The sequence below is a fragment of the Pieris brassicae genome, chromosome 11 (assembly GCF_905147105.1).
Source record: "Pieris brassicae chromosome 11, ilPieBrab1.1, whole genome shotgun sequence".
Lineage (NCBI taxonomy): Eukaryota > Metazoa > Arthropoda > Insecta > Lepidoptera > Pieridae > Pieris > Pieris brassicae.
This window is the reverse complement of record NC_059675.1, coordinates 8,842,479-8,864,730: the sequence shown is the minus strand read 5'-3', so window position 1 is coordinate 8,864,730 and position 22,252 is coordinate 8,842,479. Positions and strand designations below refer to the sequence as shown.

Genomic DNA, 22,252 nt, shown 5'->3' with positions numbered 1-22,252 from the left:
AACCGGCCTCTTAACTATACGTATAGAAACTGTTAGTTATATCTTTTGTAAGAAACGTAATTTTTTTTGTTATATTAAATATGTTAAATGCATTGCCGTAATTATAAAGTTTTCATTCGCACATCAAGTCTGAATAATAGAAAACCAAATAAGCTTCATTGCTCTGTAATTATATTCTCATACCGTTTTAAAACATACCGTAATCGTGTCTTAATCAAAATATCATGTTGTGCCATTAATTTTAGCGTTTCAAGTAAATCAAGTTGCATGAAAAGGATCGATTACAAAATACTTAATATCATAATTTCATTTCAAGTCAACTTTGCGCTTTAAAATCTGGCATTAAGAACTAATTTTCATTGAATGTGTATGACATAATTATTTGTTATTGTCCACTTATCTTTGGTTACAGTAAGGAAAGTAGGGCGACATTGAGGTAGGCTTTTGCAAGCGATCCTATTGGGCACCGGTCAGTGCCAACGAATTTGTCTCAGATGTTATGAAATGATTGTAATACAGAATGTTTTTTGAATAATAATTATGCTATGTTGCAAAGATATTTAACTTGATAGATTTTATTTATTTATTATATTTATAACATAACATATTCACCAGATAATGACATATTCAAATGCCATAAATATGGAATAGTTTTTTTGTCAGGGAATATTATGTCTACTCCATAAATAATGTAATATTTCCAAAAGATCCTAGCATAAATTTACCGCGTAAGACCATCGTTTATTATACTTTGTTACCACGCAATGCGAAAAGCCACTTTCACAGTCCCTTTTCTAATTTAAATGCATTACTTAATACTTGCGTGCTCGATCTAATTTTGCAAAAAAATTCTAACAACTCGTAAGAATTCAATTAAGATCTAACGCAATTTGCGCATGCGACGCTTTCGTGACACAAACACTAGTCGCTTTAATTATTCAACTAGTTTAGTTCAAACACCTTAGTGCTTCCGTTTAGTGATCAATTTTGAATAGAACGTTGTGAAGCAGTTATTCTTATAAGATTGAGACTGTCAATATATGCAAATATATATTTATCTGATGAGCTGGCACGTGGGTTAGTTTAAGTTGCTCCCGTGTTTTATTACAGATTACTTGGACCGATTCGGCCCACAGCCGCGTTCCGTGTTTGCGATTGTTCCTGCATTAGAGGGTTGTCACACGTTTCTAATTGTGCACGCTATGAGATTTTTGTATATACTAAATAACTATATTTTAAATTCAATATAACAAACTCATCGACGTTCATTCATACTAAAACATTTTGCTGTTATGTTACCATAAATTTATAAAAACCTGGTTTTGTATAAGGTCTATTTAGAGCCAAATGTTGTAAGTTTTTAAACTTACGATAATCATAACTACATTAATGCAATATTTTGTCTACTATATTTTAAGCTCTAGTGTAATAGGTTTTCATATTTTCCTTTTATTTACTTATTCCTATTAGTACAAGGCTGTAGCATATACACACAATGTAGAAAACAGTTAAAGTATGAGAACAATACGTTATAATCTTTTAAGATGCATATAGAATTTCACGCTGCAAGCAGGAAGTTCATGAATTTAATATGAGCTACGATACGGAATGTTAAATTCATTTTATAAATATACTTTGACATTTCTAAGTACAAACTATTTAGAGAAAGGTGTTTCAATATTTTTGCGATATTGTTTAAAAATGGGAATATATTGAACCTAAAAAAAACAAGTGTTTGGTTTAGTTTTTGATATAGCTTTTTTACCTTATCATCTATCATTATCATCATCACCTAAAGAGTAAAATCTTAAGTCCAACATGACAAAATATTCTTGAACTACTTTACTCGTATTGTAAAGGGGTAATCTAATCTTTTTTTCCGTGTTATACCAAACAATTTTCCCAGTTATTTTCAATTGCTACGATTTATCATGCTACGCGCTACGTCGTAGTAGAAGTCGTTTGATTGAATAATTTTGCACCTGTAATTACCGTAACAGTATTACGTATATATTACGCCAAACACGACATTTGAGATGCAGAGTTTATTCGCACCAGTGTTGAGTATCACATGTGAACAGCAGAGAAAGTAAAGATGACAATGTAATCTCTGCTAGTACAAACACTGATTCTCAGCAGTTATCATGGTTACCATTTTTGGTACACAATTATTATTATCCATTAATATATATTATTTTTAATTTTGCTTTCACTGAAGAACTACTGCTTACTACGTTTGTTTAGAACTTTTTTAAAAACAAAAACGAAACCTTTACTAATAAATATCGAGCTTTCATATAACTACACTTTACAAAGTCTTCTATACAAATTATAAAATTGTGGATGAAGAAACAACATCACACAAATTCACAATCTGATAGTGTGACTAGTAAATGATGACGTAACTATATATTGACCCGTACCATATTAGTAAGACCCTGATTGATTTAGATAAATCAGTGCGACCATTGTTATTTATTTATCATAATCATAAATCCAATATTGCCTTAATTGGCTTCATTGTTTGTAAAGTTTGTTTGATTAACAAAATGTCATACGATATTTGCTGTCTATTACATAAAATTTTTGAGATATTTTCTCAAAAATTCCAACCTTCTAAATGTTGTATAGAAATCTCTAAAGTAGACTAAATTATACTGATTTAGCTGCAGCAAAAGAGATTTTATCTGTTTATAAAATACACTCATTAGTTTAACTAACAAAAGGATACTTTCATAAATGAATACTATTCATGTTGAAGTAATCAATAGTTATTATGCTTACTTTTATTTCCTGCCTTTTGGACATGACATTTTATAGTCCTGGCCCCTTAGCAAGAAAGACGAGATCTCTCCTTATTTTCGCGCTGAAGATTCTTCGAAGAATCTTTGGCCCTCTCCGCGACGGTGTTTGGTGCATTCGCTAAAATTAAAAACTTTATAACATCCTAGACGACGCCATTATCGTCCAATTCATAATGGGCTCAAGTGGCTAGGACATGTGTACCGAATGGTGAACGACAGAATCCCAATCCTTACTAAACACAACACGGTGGCAATAGAAAACCCGGTAGACCAAGGCTGCATTGGTGGGGTTATCAAGGACCTTGAAACAATAGGGGGTTGCATTGGACGCGTGAAGCACTGGATAGATTGCAATGGTGAAGTGTACTTGAGAAGGCTAAGGCCCACAAGGGGCTGTATAACCACTGATTATTTTTAAGTCTATATAATTTTTAAGTCTAATTATGTCTGAATCACTCAATCTACCACAAAACAATAGAAATCTATATTAACTAATGTTTATCTATTATGATTCTGAAGCATCAAAGTTCACCAAACTTTTTTATCATAAAATACAACGATAATGGCAATGAATATACTTATTTATAAGACCATTATAAAACTTCTCTAACGATCTCTTTAAGGAATTTTAATAAACAATATATATATATATATATATATATATATATATATATATATATATATATATATATATATATTATTTTGTAATACCAATTTTAAAAACCGTTATTAAATAAATCAGACATGAATAATATTACAGCTATAAATAACGCCTACAGGTGATTTTGCGTGAACTTTAAGTGCTGTTAAGTCTCTAATTGACGAAATATGACTGATGTCGTAATAGTGAATCTTTAACTGGCTATGGTTAGCGATTGCGTAAAAATCTGTGGAGTTTACTACCGCTGAATGTATGTTGTTTTTTATAATTTTTTATAGTTGTACATCACACCATTTATGACAAAAAATGTTCTATATATAGTAAATTTGTCAAACGTAGGCGTTCTGTTCATGTAGCAGTACTTTATACGTTATTTTATTAACGGAGTTTGAGAGAGGGAGATGGAGCCAGTTGGCGGAGGCCTATTCTATAAGATGAATAAAATGAGGCTTAATTATTATTATTATTTTAAACTTCATTAAGGTAGTAATAAAGTCGTACGTATACTTTAAATAAGAGTACTCGAGTTAAGTTTGTAAAATAAAAAAAACTAATTTAAATTTACATTTGTATAACTAATAACACAAATCTAAGAAAACGTAATCACGTCTTATATGCCTCGTTACAAGAGCAAGTTGATAAGTATTAATAATAAGTTCTCAGCGTTTAAATTGGCAAGTAACCTTTAGACATTGGCAAATTTTTAGGTCAATTATATGATTTCACAGCAAAGATATTCTGCTAAAAGGTCATATCTAACTTATAATAAATAAACTTCATAATCACGTAATTTTAATTATTATCTTAATTTAATTGGCATAATTTTATAATTTAAGCGTATGTTTTATTTAGAGCTCTATCAGAGTAGCAGCGTAAGGTGTTGCTAACTATAGAACAAAAATTCAAGTGAATACTACTAGTCACTGAATACATTAAGGTGAACAGTAGTTAACTAACAAAACATTTTTAACTAAGCACAAAATGAGCGCTACAGTATCAACAAAAAATGTTTATAATTAAAACCTTCATATCACACTTTGACATTACATTAATGCATGGCAAAAATGTCGTGACGTCTGCATCCTGTTTCACATATCAATGGTTCAGTGGGAGTGGCCAAGGTCAGCAGGATCGATTCTCGCCGCGTGAACTCTATTGTTTGGATCGGTTGACAAATAATACAGTGTGATAAATGATGGCTACAATCTTTACATTTTTGTATTAAGTTGCCATTTTATTCATCAGTTATTTGCATAATCACTTTATCATGGGTAATATATTGAAAGTTAAACCTATTAAAGTCTTAAACCTCGCTTTTTACGTTCTTGCCGTATATACATATAATGAATACTGGAAATAAATTTACGTGAAGTAAAGAGAGAATATCTTTTATAAATTATGATTATTTACACAAGAATTATTTTCTTTTGATAGAAGCTTGTCTTTAGACAAAGTAAAGTCATCTACATCACTAAAAAGTTTATGAAAGTATTTAGATTATAAAATGTATTCAGAGTATTCAATTATTCCAATCTGATAAATTAATTAATTTCCAGCCTTTGATAGAAAAAAAATTCCAACTGAAAGTCCAAATTTTTTAAAAGACATGCAAGCAATTGTGTTCGCAAAGAATACGCAACACTTTATAACATATTTTGACTTGAGTTACTAATTAGCGGCTTACAATGTATACATTGCTTTGTGTAAGTTTGTAAAGTTCAGCTTGGGTCACCCGTTGTAAGTGATGTAATGGATTACCGAGGTTACCGCGTAATAAGGTTCTCTATCAGGAAGTATCGAAAGGTTTAAAGTGCTCATAAAAATACTGCCAAATTTAAGTATTACTGTAATTTAAGAGCTCAATCCATCTAAAGTTGGGCCACGCGGTTATAGATTGTTGTTGTGTGAGAACTTGACACTTGCTTTTACTAAGAATAAAAAAGGTTGTAAGAAAATCCAGCCTTTTATTGAACCGAAAAATGATGATGCATCCAACCAAAAACCAATCACAAAAGGCTACTTATGGGAAGTAGAGGGATAAAGAAAATATTCTATCAAAAGCGTTTAAATAATTTATACTAATAAATTAATGCGTAGTCTTTTTTCACATTATATATCTGTAGTAATTGATCGCTGGCCCTTTTACACTGTCAGTATTAAAACATACAAACGCATACAATTTTTGCAAATCATAACATTGATTTCTTAAGATATACAAACTAACACGACATTGTTTTAACCTAAAATCCGGCATTGATGTGTCAATCCAATAAAGGAGACTTCACACAGAAGAACGTAGGTCGATCTCGGAACAATGGGCAGGTGATGTGATCCGTGAAGACGTTTTGTGCCAAGGATCCCAGCGATTGTGAGGCGTCCTTGCCGTTATAACAATTTTAAACACTATCATTCTCAAAATTAAGAGTATACATTAAATTAATAATAACCTACCTAATGTTCTTTATCTTTGAGGACTCATCATTGTGTATTTAAATATAAATTTTGAGAGTCGTGATTTACCTTTATGCGCATTAAAGTGGGTCTTATACATAGATAATGCAGCAACATAGAAGAGGAAATGGCTGCTTGACCACGATAAACTCTATAAAAACCACTTCCGACTCTCTTAGATGGATAAATCCAGTGTAAAAAGTAACGATAGCGTTCAAGGCTCACTTTTTGCTATAGGAAGTCTTGTTTCCTCACATGTGAATGATAGAGCCGGTACCGAAGTGACGCGTCTGAACCGCTTTTACTTTCTTCGCCGCGCCTTCCGTAAACGAAAGTATGAGGATCTTAATTTTCATTTATATAATGGTTAAATTCCTGAATGTTCGATTATATTGTGTTTTTTTCTACGACTAAGTACTCATATAAACGCATATATATAATGTTTATATAGATATATATACGAAACGGTTACAATATTATAAAAAAAATGTCTCTAACAAAGGTGTATTTATAGTCATTAAAGAAGTTTTATTGAAATACATAATTTAGTGTTCTGAGTCTTCCCGTTCATTTATATTATTTAATATCGCTGTCGAATTCAATACTAAATAAAAAAGTAAGTTTAGGTTTACATGTTTCAATAGATCATCGTGTATTGTTTATAATACTAAGTTTATGTATAATACTAAGATGTGTGAGAACAAAAAATATTAGCCAACACAATATAAGAAATAAATGTTGAACATATTTGTAAGTGACAAAGAGGAAGATAAGAGGTATAGAAGTAACGTAGAATTATATACTTAATTTTTCGGTAGAACAAAAACGTTTCAAGTTAGAAGGTACAATTATCCTTCTTTTCTTAACAGACACTGAAAATGGACTGCTCCAAGCACAACAATATTAAATCAGAATTATATTTTATCAGGAAGTAGCAGCTAATGAGGGAAATACAATGGACAATTAGTTTTCTTCGTGAATCAGTCGTGCGAAGTTCCGTCATAACCAATTGAATATTGTTTCCTAACAGAAAGTTTTCGTAACAAATATAAAACATTTGTCTACGAGAATATTACTTTTCATTATGTACATATTCAAGTATTCTTTCAAAGTAATTTATTACCGAGTTTGGCCTAATTTTCGATCAATTAAATATTATTTTGGTAAACATATAGGAAATTTTAATACAAGGCGAATATTTTTTGTTGTCCAAATCTTTGTGGACCGGAAGCATCACTTAAGATAAGAACGTCAATTTTCAAAAATAAAAACTGTGACTGCATTCATAATCAAGGTAACACAAAGCAATTCCATTTTCAAACTTTGACCCGTTAAATGTTCCTCATTAAAGAGAATAAGAACTAGGATCGTGTGTATATAATTGGCATACCAACTGCAAATAATTTCATCGCTTCGTGACTGAAAGATTTAATAACGAAATGATATGTAATTGTGTTAGATAACAGAATATTTTATTAGTGCTAGTTACAAACATTTCATTACATGACACAGCCTTGACTCAAGTCACGCGTGCTCATGGTCAGGCTTGATTAATTTTTTGTATTTTCCCCAAGTGTAGATTTTTTAAATAAACAATTTGTAAGTTTCACACGAAAATACATACAGGTCCATGTTTTAAACATCTCTAAACACGTTTAGAGGAATTCCAATTATTGGTTTATATTTTTATGTATTTATGTGAATCGTTAATCATTTCTGTATTTTGATACATCAGCAGTAATTAGCAATGAAAAATAATTAGCCAATCAAATAAACAATAACTATTCAGTATTGTGGGAGGATTATGACAACAACCTTGCGTTTACACCTAACAATAATGACTCACAAACAAAAAAAAATGCAGTCAATTTATTTTTCTTTAATATAAAAAAATAAGTCTGACATTTTCGAATAGCTGTGCTTTTCCACTACTGGAGGTTTTAAATCTATAAATCAATAAAGTTTTCTTGTATATTACCAAATATTTGTAATGATTTTTACTCTATTATTAGGGCCGGGCAAGTTTTAGCCTACTTCAGTCTAAATCATGTATAATAATGGTCCAATTAAGTACCCTTGAATTCGAGTTCGAATTAATAGATCCGTAAAGTTATTTCATAATAATATATTAGTATAATTATGAATTAATTGCGATACTATATTAGATTATATGTCGGAAAACCATGCCCTTATCTAGGTATTTGTGCAATAATTTTAATGGACGTTGCAAGATTTGTTGTTGAGATTTGAGCTTGTTATTATGTTTTGAGTGTTAGAACAAAGCGCTAATTAGGGTATAATTTAGTAATTTAGATGCATTGTTTGAATTTAATTTGGTACTATTTTGTTATATATTTAAACAGAATTATTAAATTAACATTATTTTAGTTATTTTTTTTAATTATTAAAAAAAGAGAAATAATTCTTAAGCGGTGTACTTGATCCAATGACAGTGGATTTATATATTAACTACTTATATGATAAGTAAACTGGGTAAATTTACTTTAACCTGTTGGCTGAATCCATGGACACTGAGATAACCGCCCATAGGTAAACCTGTAGACAGAGACTATATGAAAACTCAATAATTTTTAATCGACTAGCAAATAAATGTTTGGGCGCCATTCGCCACGCGACAGAAGCCGCCCGTCGCCGCGTCACGCGCCAAGGCCACCGTTCACCGCCTCCAAAGACTGGTTCGACGACCTATGCATGTATACTTCAATGGATACTGTCTCCTATAATTGTATTCACTGTAATTATTTTTGAATAATCTATAAGAACAAGACGTTGTCACAAAGTCGGTATTTTCTCTGCTTGATAATTTATGGAAGATACATCGCTTTTCATTTCTTCGTTACAACTATAAGTTTATATTTTTGGACATTTACAACAATATAATATATAACTTAATTTAGGCTGCAAACTAAATGAAAATCACTTGAGTAAACTTGAGGCGACCAACAACTACATGTTCCTTTCATATCCGTTTTATTACTATCTATCATAATAATATACTACAAATTATACTGTAAATTATTTTCTAAATCAATGTGACTAATCATTGACCTACATTGCCTTTGTAAATAGCAGACATTCCAAAGGCCAGGTATTGTTCAAAAGATATTTTATTGTATAAAATATAACCTTAATGTTATGCTTCTTTATGATCACAGATGTTAAATACGATTCATATCTTGTTACAATACAGTTATCTGGCTTACTTTGTGAGAAATTGTAAGTCAAGAATAATTTACGTGTTTGGCAACTACTGAAACGTTTACTTTGTCACCAACATTATAAATTGAATCTGTATCCAAGTAACAGCATTGTTTTTAAACCAACGTTAAATATTATTTAGTTTTTATCAAACTTCATATTTAAATTTCACGGATTATTCCACACTGAATATTGGTGATACCATATCAAAAATATGAATTATTATCATAAGAAAATATCACCCATAACAATGCTTCGATCTATGAAACACCGTGACAATAATCTTTAGATTAAATTTAATATTAATATTTAAAAATTATTTATTATTTAAACACGATCGGTTCAGGGTGTACAGCACAAACTTCAGTTCTATGTTCAATGAAGTAGAATACTCAAATTGATTGAAGAGACCACAAGAAATTTTCTCACGAATAATCGTTTAAGTTTGGAACCGTTTTGACCTTAATAAGTAACCACAAGATAATGGACTTTCAATAGAAACTAATCGCTTCTACCGTAGTCAACATAATGCTTACTGCATACACATTGTATTTGTACTATATAATGTATAGCAAATAGAAATTAGCTATCAGTAAGCGCCGGCCGGAGTACGATCACTTATAGAATATCAATGAGAAACAAATGTTGATTCTCAGAGTGAACAAGAAACAGTTTTGAGAAAACAATATTCCGATACAATACGTGATGGAAATTTTAATACCTGACAAATTCCTTTGGCGTCATTCTTCAATTTGTTACCTGAGAACCTAACATTTTCTATTTACATAATGCGATTTTGTGCGTATACATGATCATGTCTTCCTGGTTATACGTCATTGACATCAATGAAATAGATAATACATTAAAGTGAAAATGTTTCTGCAGGGTAATTTTATATTTGTCGATGAATATTGCACGAAAGATGCTTCAATACGGATAGAAACCACTTTACAGACAAAATATCGCATCAACATATATAATTCATCAGTCAATAAATATCTCTATTCTAGGATTAAAAATTTAAAAAAATATCAGTAGGTTTACCAAAACATCTAAATGTAAATCTGCAAAGTAAATAATAATTCTTACATCTATGGATTTCTCATTTTAATTCGAGGTTTTTCCACATCAACTTATTCTAATATCGTTGGCAAAACTCCAGGCAATGCGAAAATCATCACATAAAGTTATGTCCTTCGTGCATAGAATACTTGAAATATGTATATTAAAATATTACTTTTCCTTGGTTACAGAATTGGTCTTTGCGGATTCGACAACCCACACAGAGATCAGAAAACGGATGAACTGAAAAAACACATAGGCCAGGTAATTATTGCAATATAAATTACCGATTATATTTTGCTAATAAGCTCAGCTCCTAAGTGGTTTTTAATAAGAAAACTTTTTAAACAAAAACGGCTTTTATTTATAATAATTTGTTTGCCGCTTATAAACGTATGTAATCACAAACATGATTTGTAAGTGTTATAAGTTTATTGAAATTACAAATATTAACAACAACCAAAATACATCTTGTGTGAGAATCTATCTGTTGTATGCAAAGTATGCGATGACCAAGAATTTCTCTAATGTAGATGACCTAACTGTCCATACATGTTTACTAGTGAATGTTTATTAGTGGTAACACTATTAAAGGTAAACTATCTGCATATGACTATTCAAATTTAAAACGCAATGCCTAATACAAGTGAATGATTTCGAAACTCGAGAATTTAGAATAGTCAAATATATGACGAAAGCCTTTGAAGGTCTTGAGATGACGTAATCAAATAATGAAGAAGACCTGATCGATGTTTGAGCTAAATTAACGAGTCAGTCAACGCCCACTCATAAAAATAACTATAAATTATGAAGCGGACTTGGGAGTTCCGCCTAAACTAAGTTTAAAATATATAAAAAAAACAACATTAAAAAGGGATATCAGCATTCAGTAAATCTTAGATTTTTTAAAGTGTTTAAGTACATTTAAAAATTATATATTTTATTTAAATCAAAGCAATATACTAATAAAGAACTAACATGAAATATAAATTGCTATAAATTTATATCCTGTCACTGAACAAACTGACCCTAATTCAAAACACAAACTGTTTACTTAATTAATGTTATTAAAGTTTTTACCATCATTACTAACGACAATTTAATAAAAACATAAGCACCAAATTATATAACCATTTAGTTAGTTAAACAAAACACAATCCTATTCATTTGAACATACAATCATTATAATTATATAGGTAAATAATAAGATATCTACAAAATGTTTTGTTTGTATTGCTTAAATTAAGCAAACATTGTTTTATATCGTATATTTCGAAAAGGGCGAATATAATTAAATGCCGTTTATTATTTTAACAATGACGCATTTCTTACAGTGTTACTCAGAGCCTTATGGCAGAACACTTATTGAATCTAAATAACAGTGCAACTCGCATAGGAGAGGAAAGGACCGATTTTTTAACCACAGATTGAAAGGAAAGGCAGAGAAAGATCTTTTTTACCTTCCGATTATTTCTAGTAAATTATTTCAATCGATAAATATCAAATAAAACGACAAATTATACAGTTGGACAATATAGTACTAAGGTTAATATTTATAAATTATGGCGTGTAATTTTTGGTATATGATATACCAGTAGACTATTACGGGTCCATAAAAACAGTGCTTACAATATTAACAAGCAGTCTAGCAAAAGGTTAAATGTAACGAAACTTTTTGTTCCTAATTGGAAATACATTGTCTACACATAAGGCAAAAAATACGTTATAGATTAAATCTATAAGATCACCTATTCTAGGGCAACAAAACTTTAGTAAATTCTTAATAAATCGGCATTCAATTTAATTTAATTATTAATACTGTATTCAAAAGGTACTGCGAAACAGAAGGTAAGATGTAATTCGGCAATTTCATAACAATCGTTAACTTAATAAACATTTTATGACCCGTGGCTAATATTTGCTCTCGGGCATACCGCTAGTCATATAATCATTTGAAAAGGTTACTCAGTATGGCCTTATTCCACCTTTGATGAGGTGGAACAAATGAAAGACACGAGAATTTAATATAAGTTTTATTGAATCTTATTGCTTTGAAAGGTTATATTTGCCATTAAATTTCTATTACTACGCGTATCGTGTGGTTACTCGTTTTGATTATTAGATAATTACTATTTCACTATAAAAATTATAAGCTGTAACTTACTTACTACTTACTTAATAAAATACTGTTTTCAGTCATGACTGTGAATGTGTAACATGTAAGATTAAAGATAAAGGACTTTAACCTATTAGGACCTCAAGTGAGGTCATTCTAATGTTAAATTACTAAAAGTTTTTATGGGTTTTTGATGATTAGGTTTATCATGTAACTGAGATCATCAATATCATCACTAAATCATATACGAACAACGAAATAATAAAAAAAACATCGCATCACAAACTGGCTGAGATCTTATAAATGTATTAATATGACTTTGTTATTAGTATTTAAATATACATGAAAATTATAAGTAACTTTTGAAACATACCATTTATAAAACATTATTGACTAATTACTAACAATTAACTTTTGTAAGAGTTAATGGCTAAGGAAAGTTCTAATAATATTTTAATGTGACTTTAATGAATAAAAATATTTTTTAAATTACATACATACATAAATACGTTAACTATTATATCATGATATGCATGAAAATAGTTTCACAAAATATAAATTACAAAACTTTGTTACATGCACACATAAATAATATAAACTACAGTAACAAAACTATCGTCTCATCATATTTGAAGCAATGGCTGTCAGTTGTCGTTGTCGTTATATGTCGCAGGTCTTAAAAGTGAACAACGTTAAAATCAGTTCCAAACCAATACCAATATTGCCCTATTTATAAATTAACGACTATTCAATGGTCGATAGTTATTCCATAGTCATTAGCTGACACTTGACAGTACGCTATTGCTCCAATTTTTGCAATAATTTTAATCATGTTTACTCTGTGGTTATCTTTATCTGTAGCATCAATTATTTGGTTTTGGCGCCATTATTACATTTTTTGTACCAATCTTTTATGAAATTGTAAGGATTTTAATAGACTTATTTTACACTCACTTAAAAATGATAACATTGATTTGCGTTTGTGAATATAATTATTACTTGTTTCAGGGTGTTAAAATAAAAATGGACGACGCGGGTAATATACTCATCAGGCGCTATTCGAAAAGTAGCGTGTTTGTGAAGAGTACAGCCGCCACAAGCAACGAGGAAACTGCAATAGGCCAGGATGTATTGAAATTACCTGGCTATGGGCTAGAACAAGAGAAAATCTTTAAGGTAAGTCTACGAGCCAAGCCTGTACATTTTGTTCACTCAGGCTTTCTTACTTTTATGAGCGTTCCTAATACCAAAGTCGTCAGAGTTACGTCTCGAGCGTATATCCAGACGCAGGCACTCTCGTCAGCATTACGTTACATATTATTTTATTAAGCACTGAATTCATAGCAATTTACATGTAATTAATTAGCCGTACACCCAAGAAAACGTACATTTTGGTCCTTTGAGCCGGATAATAGAAATCGGTAACTCGTAAAATCTTACTTTAATTAATAAATTGTATCTTAATAAATTAATCGTGAACCGGACTTCAAAAGTAAACTCAGTATATATGAAACTAGATATTAGAATTATAGTTTAGATGATTGTTTAGCCCTGGAAGGCATAGTACAGCATACTACTGAACAAAACTGACAGACACAGAAATGTCTCCTACATAAACATGGTAACATTCATGGATTGATCATATACGTTGTACTAAATAATTAATTCAAAACAGACTTATACTATACATTTATGTATCTACATAGTTACAACTTAAACGTCCATAAAATTCATGCTTTGATATGAAAGTAATGTTTATCCGTAATCATTTCCGTCAAAACTCCTTAACCCAGTGAAATTTCGTAACCCGCTCTATTAATTTCACGGCTACCCATATAATTGCCTATGCTCAGTGGAGGTAATTAGGGTCCACTGAGAAGAATAGTTACAAAGCTACATCCATCGAACGAAAGTTATAATAGACAAAAATTTAGAACGATATTATTAAGGTAGGTTTAATACATCAGGAAATACTTTGTGTCACCAACAGTAATTAAACAGTAATAATATAGGAACGAAGGTAACCTTTATCTAATTAATATTTAATAATAATATTATTATTTAGATACGATAAAACGGGTTTGTTTTGTCACTTTCTTGGTGCATAAACGTTATAAGCAGGGTCTTTAATCGACTTCTTTTTTTATACGGAACCTTCTAAATTACTTACGCAAGTGCAGTTGTTTTGAGGGCGTTTCTCATTTCGTAAAATATTCTTTACGCCTTGTCTTGATTATATATGTTTCGGAGTCTTAACATTTTTCTTAATCAATACTAAAGGGCTCGTACATTAGTGGCAAAACAGTAAAAAATGAGAGAAAATTATTGTTCTGTCCGTTTTATAGGAAAAGTCACATTCTCTGTATTAAAAATATAAAAGATAATGCTTCTAATTTCTAGAGTAATAATGCATTGTACACATTTCAAACATATTTGAGATGTCACGATTGTGCGTCTGCGCACGCTCACGTTTCGGCCATGACATTGCTTTATATTTTTTTATTGTAACATAACCTTTATATATTTGGAATTTCCCTTACGTAAGAATTTACGAGTCATTTATCCATTTGTGAACCACTATGACAAAAGTCGTATTAATATTTCAAGAATTTTCTATAGCTGTTACGAAATTTTCAGACCAAAGCAAGCTCGAGAATAGTCTGGAAACTAGGACTAGGGATGTTAATACTATGAGGCTATATAAATATGCAATATTTTTATAGACTGCATTAATTACCAATTATGATTCCGTTTTATAGAATAACATACATACAAAGTCTTAAAAACGTGGATATTTTAGCGCAGTTATACAATAATGGCATATTATTTAGCCATTAATTAACAATACCTTGTAACATCTGTATTGACGCAATATTTTGACTATATCTATCTTCTATCTGTATTAGTAATTAGGTCATTTCAAACAATAGTACTTCCTAGTTCTAAGCGATGTCTGTTAGTAATTTATACACCATTAACTTTGTTTTCGTAAGTACGAACAATGCAAGAGATAGCGCCTATTATTATTTAACTAGAAACAGCCCAACAGCAATTAGTGGTATTAATTTGATTTAGTTAAAATAATTATTCACTTCCGCTACATCATAAATATGTAGGCTTTGAAACGTATTTTGGTAGCTTTAATCTCTAGATGTAATTAAAAAATATTTTGTTATCCGTTAAGAATCAGTCAAATTTAATGCTATGAATTCTATGATTTTATGCCTCACATAAACATTAATTGTTATTAATTCCTTAGTACCTAATTTAAATATAGTGCTATGGATATTTTAACTTTTATAATATGAATACATTTTTTAATAGAAAAAAGTTACAAAACAACCAGAAAATAACTAAATAAAGATTCAATGAAGTTTTAAGAATCAAATCAGAAAAATAATGACGGTTGACCAATGGGCGGTATGATGATATAACATCATCAACTTTGCTGGATGTCAATCGTCAAAACTTGTTAAACCTTCTAAACTTTTTATATAGGACCTCCTTATATGATTAATTAACGAGCAGGTTTGAAATATGGTTTCGACAGGTAGTGCTATTAAGTTGTACAAGTTGATCCAATTCATAAGATAATTGTGATGGCGCTGGTTTCTAGCCAAGTTTAGCAAGCGCGGTATTTATGAGATATATTTTTTAAGTCCATCTTTATATTTATAACAATTAATCGCTGCTCGATCGTCTCGTTTAATTAAGAATGGCTGGACAAATGTGGCTAATTTTGATATTTAAATATTTGTGGAAGTACAGGGAATGTTTAAACAATAAGAAACGTGTAATATATAGTTAAAATTTTAAGAAAAACGTTTTAGAAAATTTTGATCAAGTTATATATCATTTCGCGAGTCAGGAATCTAGCGAGTTTTGAGTAATCATTTCTACTTACGTAGTCTTATGTCAGACAAGAGTACTGATCTAGTTGACCCAGTTTATAACCGGATTAATGCTAAATGCCTATTTGTAATTATAGATATAAAAGCTGGTTTAGGCCCATTATGGTTAACCATAATAATACAATTCAAGTGATTTTGTAGTAATTACATCAAGCTACTTAAAATAAAATGCCGCGCTCATGTTTATTCAATACATGCCAAATTGTTATTACAAACTTTATTATAAAACATTTTCTTACATTTTTATGTTACATTCCTCTTATGATGTAAATACTGTCTAATATATAATAAAATTAAGAAATGTTACTAGTAGGAATACTTTTACATATAAAATAATAGGCGTGAAATGGACCTATGATATTTTCATCGACAATTGAGATTTTAAAAAGACATCAAGTTGTTAGATTGAGATTTTTCATGTATCGGGAGTTTTGTAATTCATCGATAACATCACAGACCAATTGCATAGGATGATTATTATGTAATATCATTGTAAGTAGGTAGGTTTAATTAGACTTTCGTTTGTTGATGAACACATCATGAACTCTCGCTACAAGCCGGAAATAATGATTTTATTGATTTGACGATTCATGTCTAAATTAAGAGTAGTGTTTCAAATTAGGCGCAAATACAAAGAAATTTGAATAGGCTGAAATAAAGTTATATATATTTTTAGATTGAAATTGAAAAAAGCAAATTCGTCATTTATATTTAATTGAAAATAAATTATCTAAACGTTTTTTTTTTTACAATTAATCTAATTTAGAAACTACTGTCTACCCTCAATTAGCTATTTAGTAAGTTTTTATCATGCTTAAATCACATTTAAATTTGACGATCATTCATAAATGTACCTATGTTTATATTAGTCTTCATAAAAAAAATATTAAAAGTTTCCTTTTCTTTTTAGCTATTCGACATGAAAAAATTTCAATCAAACGTGAATCGGGAGCTGCGCCGCTCGTATCCAGACAGACGGCGTCTGGAGACACAATGCCTCAGCGCAGTGGCTTTTGTGAAGTCAGACAACGACCTTCTAGAATGTCCCATCTGGGCCCTGGTCATCAATGTTGTTGCTATGGACATGCTCAAGTCTAAGTTACCCCCAGGTAAGTCAAACATTATCCTATAATATAGTTTGTATAAAATCTTTTATGTGTTAAGTATTTTTTCACAAATGCTTATAATGTAACTATGATATTGTTGTAATACAGGAAAAAAACATTGTTGCATTAAACTAAGTAAGTCTCAAAGAATACTAGAGTACTTTTATACGATTCAATAAGGAGCGGAGTTGCTTTATGAAAAGACTATGATATCCTATATATGGTTAACGTGAATCTAGATTAAACAGCAAAAACTATCACACTGCACAAAGAGACCAGAAGTTATGCACTTTACTGAACAACACGTGTTCCGCAATTAAGTCTTGTATCCGGTTGACAAGCTAATTGACCTTGACGAACCGTTCGCTTTCTATACTGTTATTATGTTTATTTAAATTAACTTTATTCCAATGAAAACTAATATCCCTAAAATATTTATGCAATCCTAGTTCCATACGAATTAAAGGTTAATTTTTAATCTAGATTAATATGATCCTTTGGTTAACAAGTACATTCATAAAAAGCGAAAAATTTAGTACCTCCTCACTTGTTAGTACGTATTACACAACTGTGCGCACATATTACCTACAGCTTACTTGACACGAGAATGTTATATGTCATTAAAATGGTCAATTATGAAACAGATCGTGTAAAATATCAAACTTATAAAAATTATTATATTCCCACAGACGCCTTTCACTGGTGCATTGATCTATATTTGTTTCTGTATTCATTGGCGTTTTCGACACCGTGTGATCAATTCAAGACATTTAGATATCTATGGAAAGTATTTCTCACTTATAGAGGGGGATGTCTTTATAAGTAGTTGATTTATTAATTCACTGCGTCCCAGTAATACTTACTATTTGTAGGGTATGACGCTTACTTTAATGATAAACCTATAGAGTTTCAGTGACGCGATGAAGGTTAAGTTTAAGCGCTTATTCCTTCGCTTATTATAGCGCCTGCAATATTTTAAGTTATATTAAAATATTACAGAATGCGAATAAGAGGAGAGAATAACAAGTCTGGCGCTTGACACAAAGCCTCTCTGAACCTTACAGAGCTTAAGTTAAAACAAAATTATTACTTTTATTTAGCTTTACAACAAAGATACTTTCTCAAAAGTATCGTCTGGTCTAAAAGCTTTATATTTAATGACGAGCAGAGTTATAAGATAAAGTTCCTTGTATAACAAAAAGGCCATTTCAAAATTGATTGTCTCAATAAAGAGAACCCTTCTAACCACAAATTTGTCACGGCACTGATTCAGCAAAAACCCGGCACCGGGAAGTAACTTTATTAAATCCATTTGTTGAGCCTTGCAGCTTCAATTCGAAAAACTAACTCACGCGTGGAATCTTAATCAATAGGTTTATTACACAAATTAATTACTTTGTGGAAAATATTATTTTACGTACTAAGAAAAAAATATTATTATTACATATTAAGTGATCAATACTAAAACTATGTTCAATAGGTTGTTGCTTAAAATATTTAGCAATCTCCTCATGTTTTAATCAACTAATTTAAATAGGAAATTGTTATCGGTGATTTATCTAAAACATATATTCGCCATTTTCATAAGTCTGATCTAAAATGTTATAAAAATGAAGATTATATTTTATTTTAATTATCTGTTATGGAAGTATCAGTAATAAATTCCAGATTAGCAGAGCTGTTTGTTTCTATTCTTTAATTAGTTATGAACTTCAAGTTTTCGCAAATATTTCCTAGGTACAATAGGAAAGGTTTCCTAAAATTCTTTATCTTTCTTCTTTTTTTTACTTTTAAACTTAATTCACACCTGTTTCTCAAATAAAATCTTACATCTACACAGCAATGATATTTAACTAAAAACTTATTGTATTTCCTGGCTTCACTGATTACATGAACATATCAAAAAGCATTTGTCATAAAATGAATTTATCAAGTTCAAATAACATTGGTTATACTCCGTAATTTTCTATGCAATATTTCAATCAAAGCTACTATTTGTTTGAAAGTGTTAGTATCGTTTTTGCAATGTTTCTTACTCCAACCACAACGCAATCTCGCACTCAAAGATCCCACAGCTGAATAGAAAGACAAACTGTCTATAGAAATAAATCGGATCGGCCATTTACATTAGAGCCATTATTTAGTACCAAACTGACGCAAACACTATTTGTAACAGGCATATCGTATTTGAAACGTGAATTTACTACATATATACAAATGACAATGCAGACCGAATGAACGGAAACTGATGTTCGTTTATTCGAAAAGATCTGTCAGATCAATAAAGTTGAAATAAAATAATATCTGAAAAATGGCAATAATTAATTAATATTCTAACCAGGTTTTTTTGTGATACGTAAACTTACTTTTTACCAGTTCTTATGCGAACTGCTAAATTGCCGTATATAACCTCCCCATGGTCACAAAGTGCAGTCAAAACGCTTTACCTTGTCTCAGACCTCAAGATTATGCAAGTGAACAATGAGACGACCTCTATCTTATCATTAAAATACTAACGAACAAAATTTAATGTTTTAAATCCTTCTCACGAATAACTACCACGACCTTGAACAGTTTTCGTAACCAGAGAACTTACTTATTGTTTAAAAAATATGTTATATGCTATTAATAAAGAAAGTCGAAGGCAACAATGTAATATAATTTTTTTCTGGTAGAGGTGAATTAATTAATTAATTTGCTTTTATGTAGTAACAATAAAAAATACGCTTATACTTTTCGAGCTGACCTTTCAATAATATGTTCGAAGTTATAGGGCTGCTCTGGACTGGTTTTTTCGCACGGCAAGGTGATCTGCTGATGATTGGCAAAGACTTCCGGAATCTGTAATTGTTATTGCAATGTATAAGAAGTTCATAAATGGATGTAAATACGGCATATGTATTAAGCGTAAACTAGGTCCAAAGTATATATTTTGAAAGAATCAAGAAAGGGGCAAAAATTATTATATATTACAATTATATGAAAAGATTTATTTCTTTCTTATCTACGCAAGTAAATTAGAGAAATATATCATGGATTTTTACAAATTTGAAATAAATGACAGTAATATAATATATGCTTTTATAAAATAATGAATATCTACCAATAATACGTACCATTTAAGTTAATTTTATAAATTGCCCTCAATCGCATCTCGGGAGTATTGTGAAATCAAATCTAATATAATAATATTGCACATCATTTCACTCAAGTAGTCTGTAACCATATCGCGAACGCCAAACCAACATTAGATCTTAATATTGCGTATGTGCAAATAACATAGACTACATGGTAGAACAATATTTAATGGGACCTAGTTGATTTAAATCTCTGGAACCAGATGTATGGCTTAATATATAAGCTGCAAGATAGTATGCCCACAGGCCCACAGAAAATCTGTGATGCTGGTGACTGCAACTGGTAAAGCAGATTTGCGCCTTTTTTTTTGGTTGGTTTGATACTTTAATCAAATAAATGTTTTTCTACTTATCTACAGCCTGGAGGCTGTGGATTCGATTCGGAGGTTGTCGAATACGTTTGTCTTTCTAGTAAATTACACCTATTCACTAACCATACAAAAATTACAAATTCCATACTAGTTATCTTTACACTAAAATGTTTCTTGTTGAACGTATATTTTACGCACACCATACATTGTTATACCATAATAACTATGGGAAAGAACTAGGTGCGCGATGCGGTATAGTGTACTTAGTTCCCGTGGTTCCTGATAAGATTCTTTGATTTCCGTTGCGGTTTAACCATTATCGGTTATGAAGCAAATAAAATTTCTTGTTCCGCGTATGAAAGTCTTTACATAATGTTATGGTTTACGCCTTTTTTTCTGTCCGAACCTTTAATCCAATAGTTTTCCGTTTCCGTATATCATATTGAAATCACTCTTTAATGTCATGGCTAGGCTTGCATTATAATTGAAATAAGTACCTATCAATAATTCCGTTCCGAAATATTATGCAATGCAAGGAGATCGTGACCTGAAAATCAAATTTAGTTAGTGGTCCAAAGTTTGAGTACATTGTGCTTACTTCGTCTTCATTTGTCTCGATGTAGATCCCACTTTTGAACTAATGTGGTATTTAGTTGTACTCAATTTAAAAATTAATTTGGTCTTGGTTTACATATATATTAAACGAAGTTCAATCATGAAATAATTTACCAATGTTTTGCAGACAAATTTCGATTTCATCATGAAGGTCGTCGAATTCGTGACTCAAAACATAACTAGATCGTGGAATCGCACATTTACCCACATTATACAATACCGTAATAAGTGGAACGTGCATCTTTGAATTGGATTTTAATACGTAGATATATTGTAAATTTAAAATATTTCATATAAAACTATATTTTAACACCCCGTTGAACCGTTTAATCGACGGCGTGTATCAGGCAGATCACCTAGTTGTATATTAAGAAAAAAAAATTGACGAAACAGACTTAGAAATCTAAGGCCAAGACTTAACGGTTTTAGCGTTATTGTAATTTTTTAAAAGTTAATAGCAAAAACCTATTTAGCTAATGAATTTCTTCTTCGCTATTTAAATGTGTACATTCGCAAAATGTTAATTAATATAATCAAAATTTAATACGAGTAACCATTTTTGAAATATTGATTTTCGTAGTCATTGTGCCCTCGGTCCGGTTTCTCTGTATTACAAACCTACAAATATCTCAGTGTTACTGAAAAAAACACGTTGGTATCACGATATCACTGCATGTGTAGTTCCATTAAAACATAAACTATTGCGTAAAACTTGATCAGAAAGTAGCTAATAACATCTGTTTACTACTGTTACAAAATTGATTTACATCACACTTTCGATAGTTCACTCATGGATTGTTTTGCATAATTCCGTCACGATTTGTCTGGACTGACCGCTAATGTTTCAATTACCGTTTGT

General features: G+C 30.5%; 1 protein-coding gene across 2 annotated transcripts in view; it reads left to right on the top strand.

Annotated features, from left to right (window-relative positions):
* LOC123716440 overlaps window positions 1-22,252 on the top strand; it is a 112,669-nt gene that overhangs the window by 80,121 nt on the left and 10,296 nt on the right. For both annotated transcript variants that reach the window (XM_045672201.1, XM_045672202.1), the window contains 3 exons: window positions 10,389-10,461; window positions 13,322-13,489; window positions 17,135-17,333. In XM_045672201.1, coding sequence (XP_045528157.1) covers window positions 10,389-10,461; window positions 13,322-13,489; window positions 17,135-17,333 — 440 coding nt within the window. The remainder of the gene's footprint in view (window positions 1-10,388; window positions 10,462-13,321; window positions 13,490-17,134; window positions 17,334-22,252) is intronic.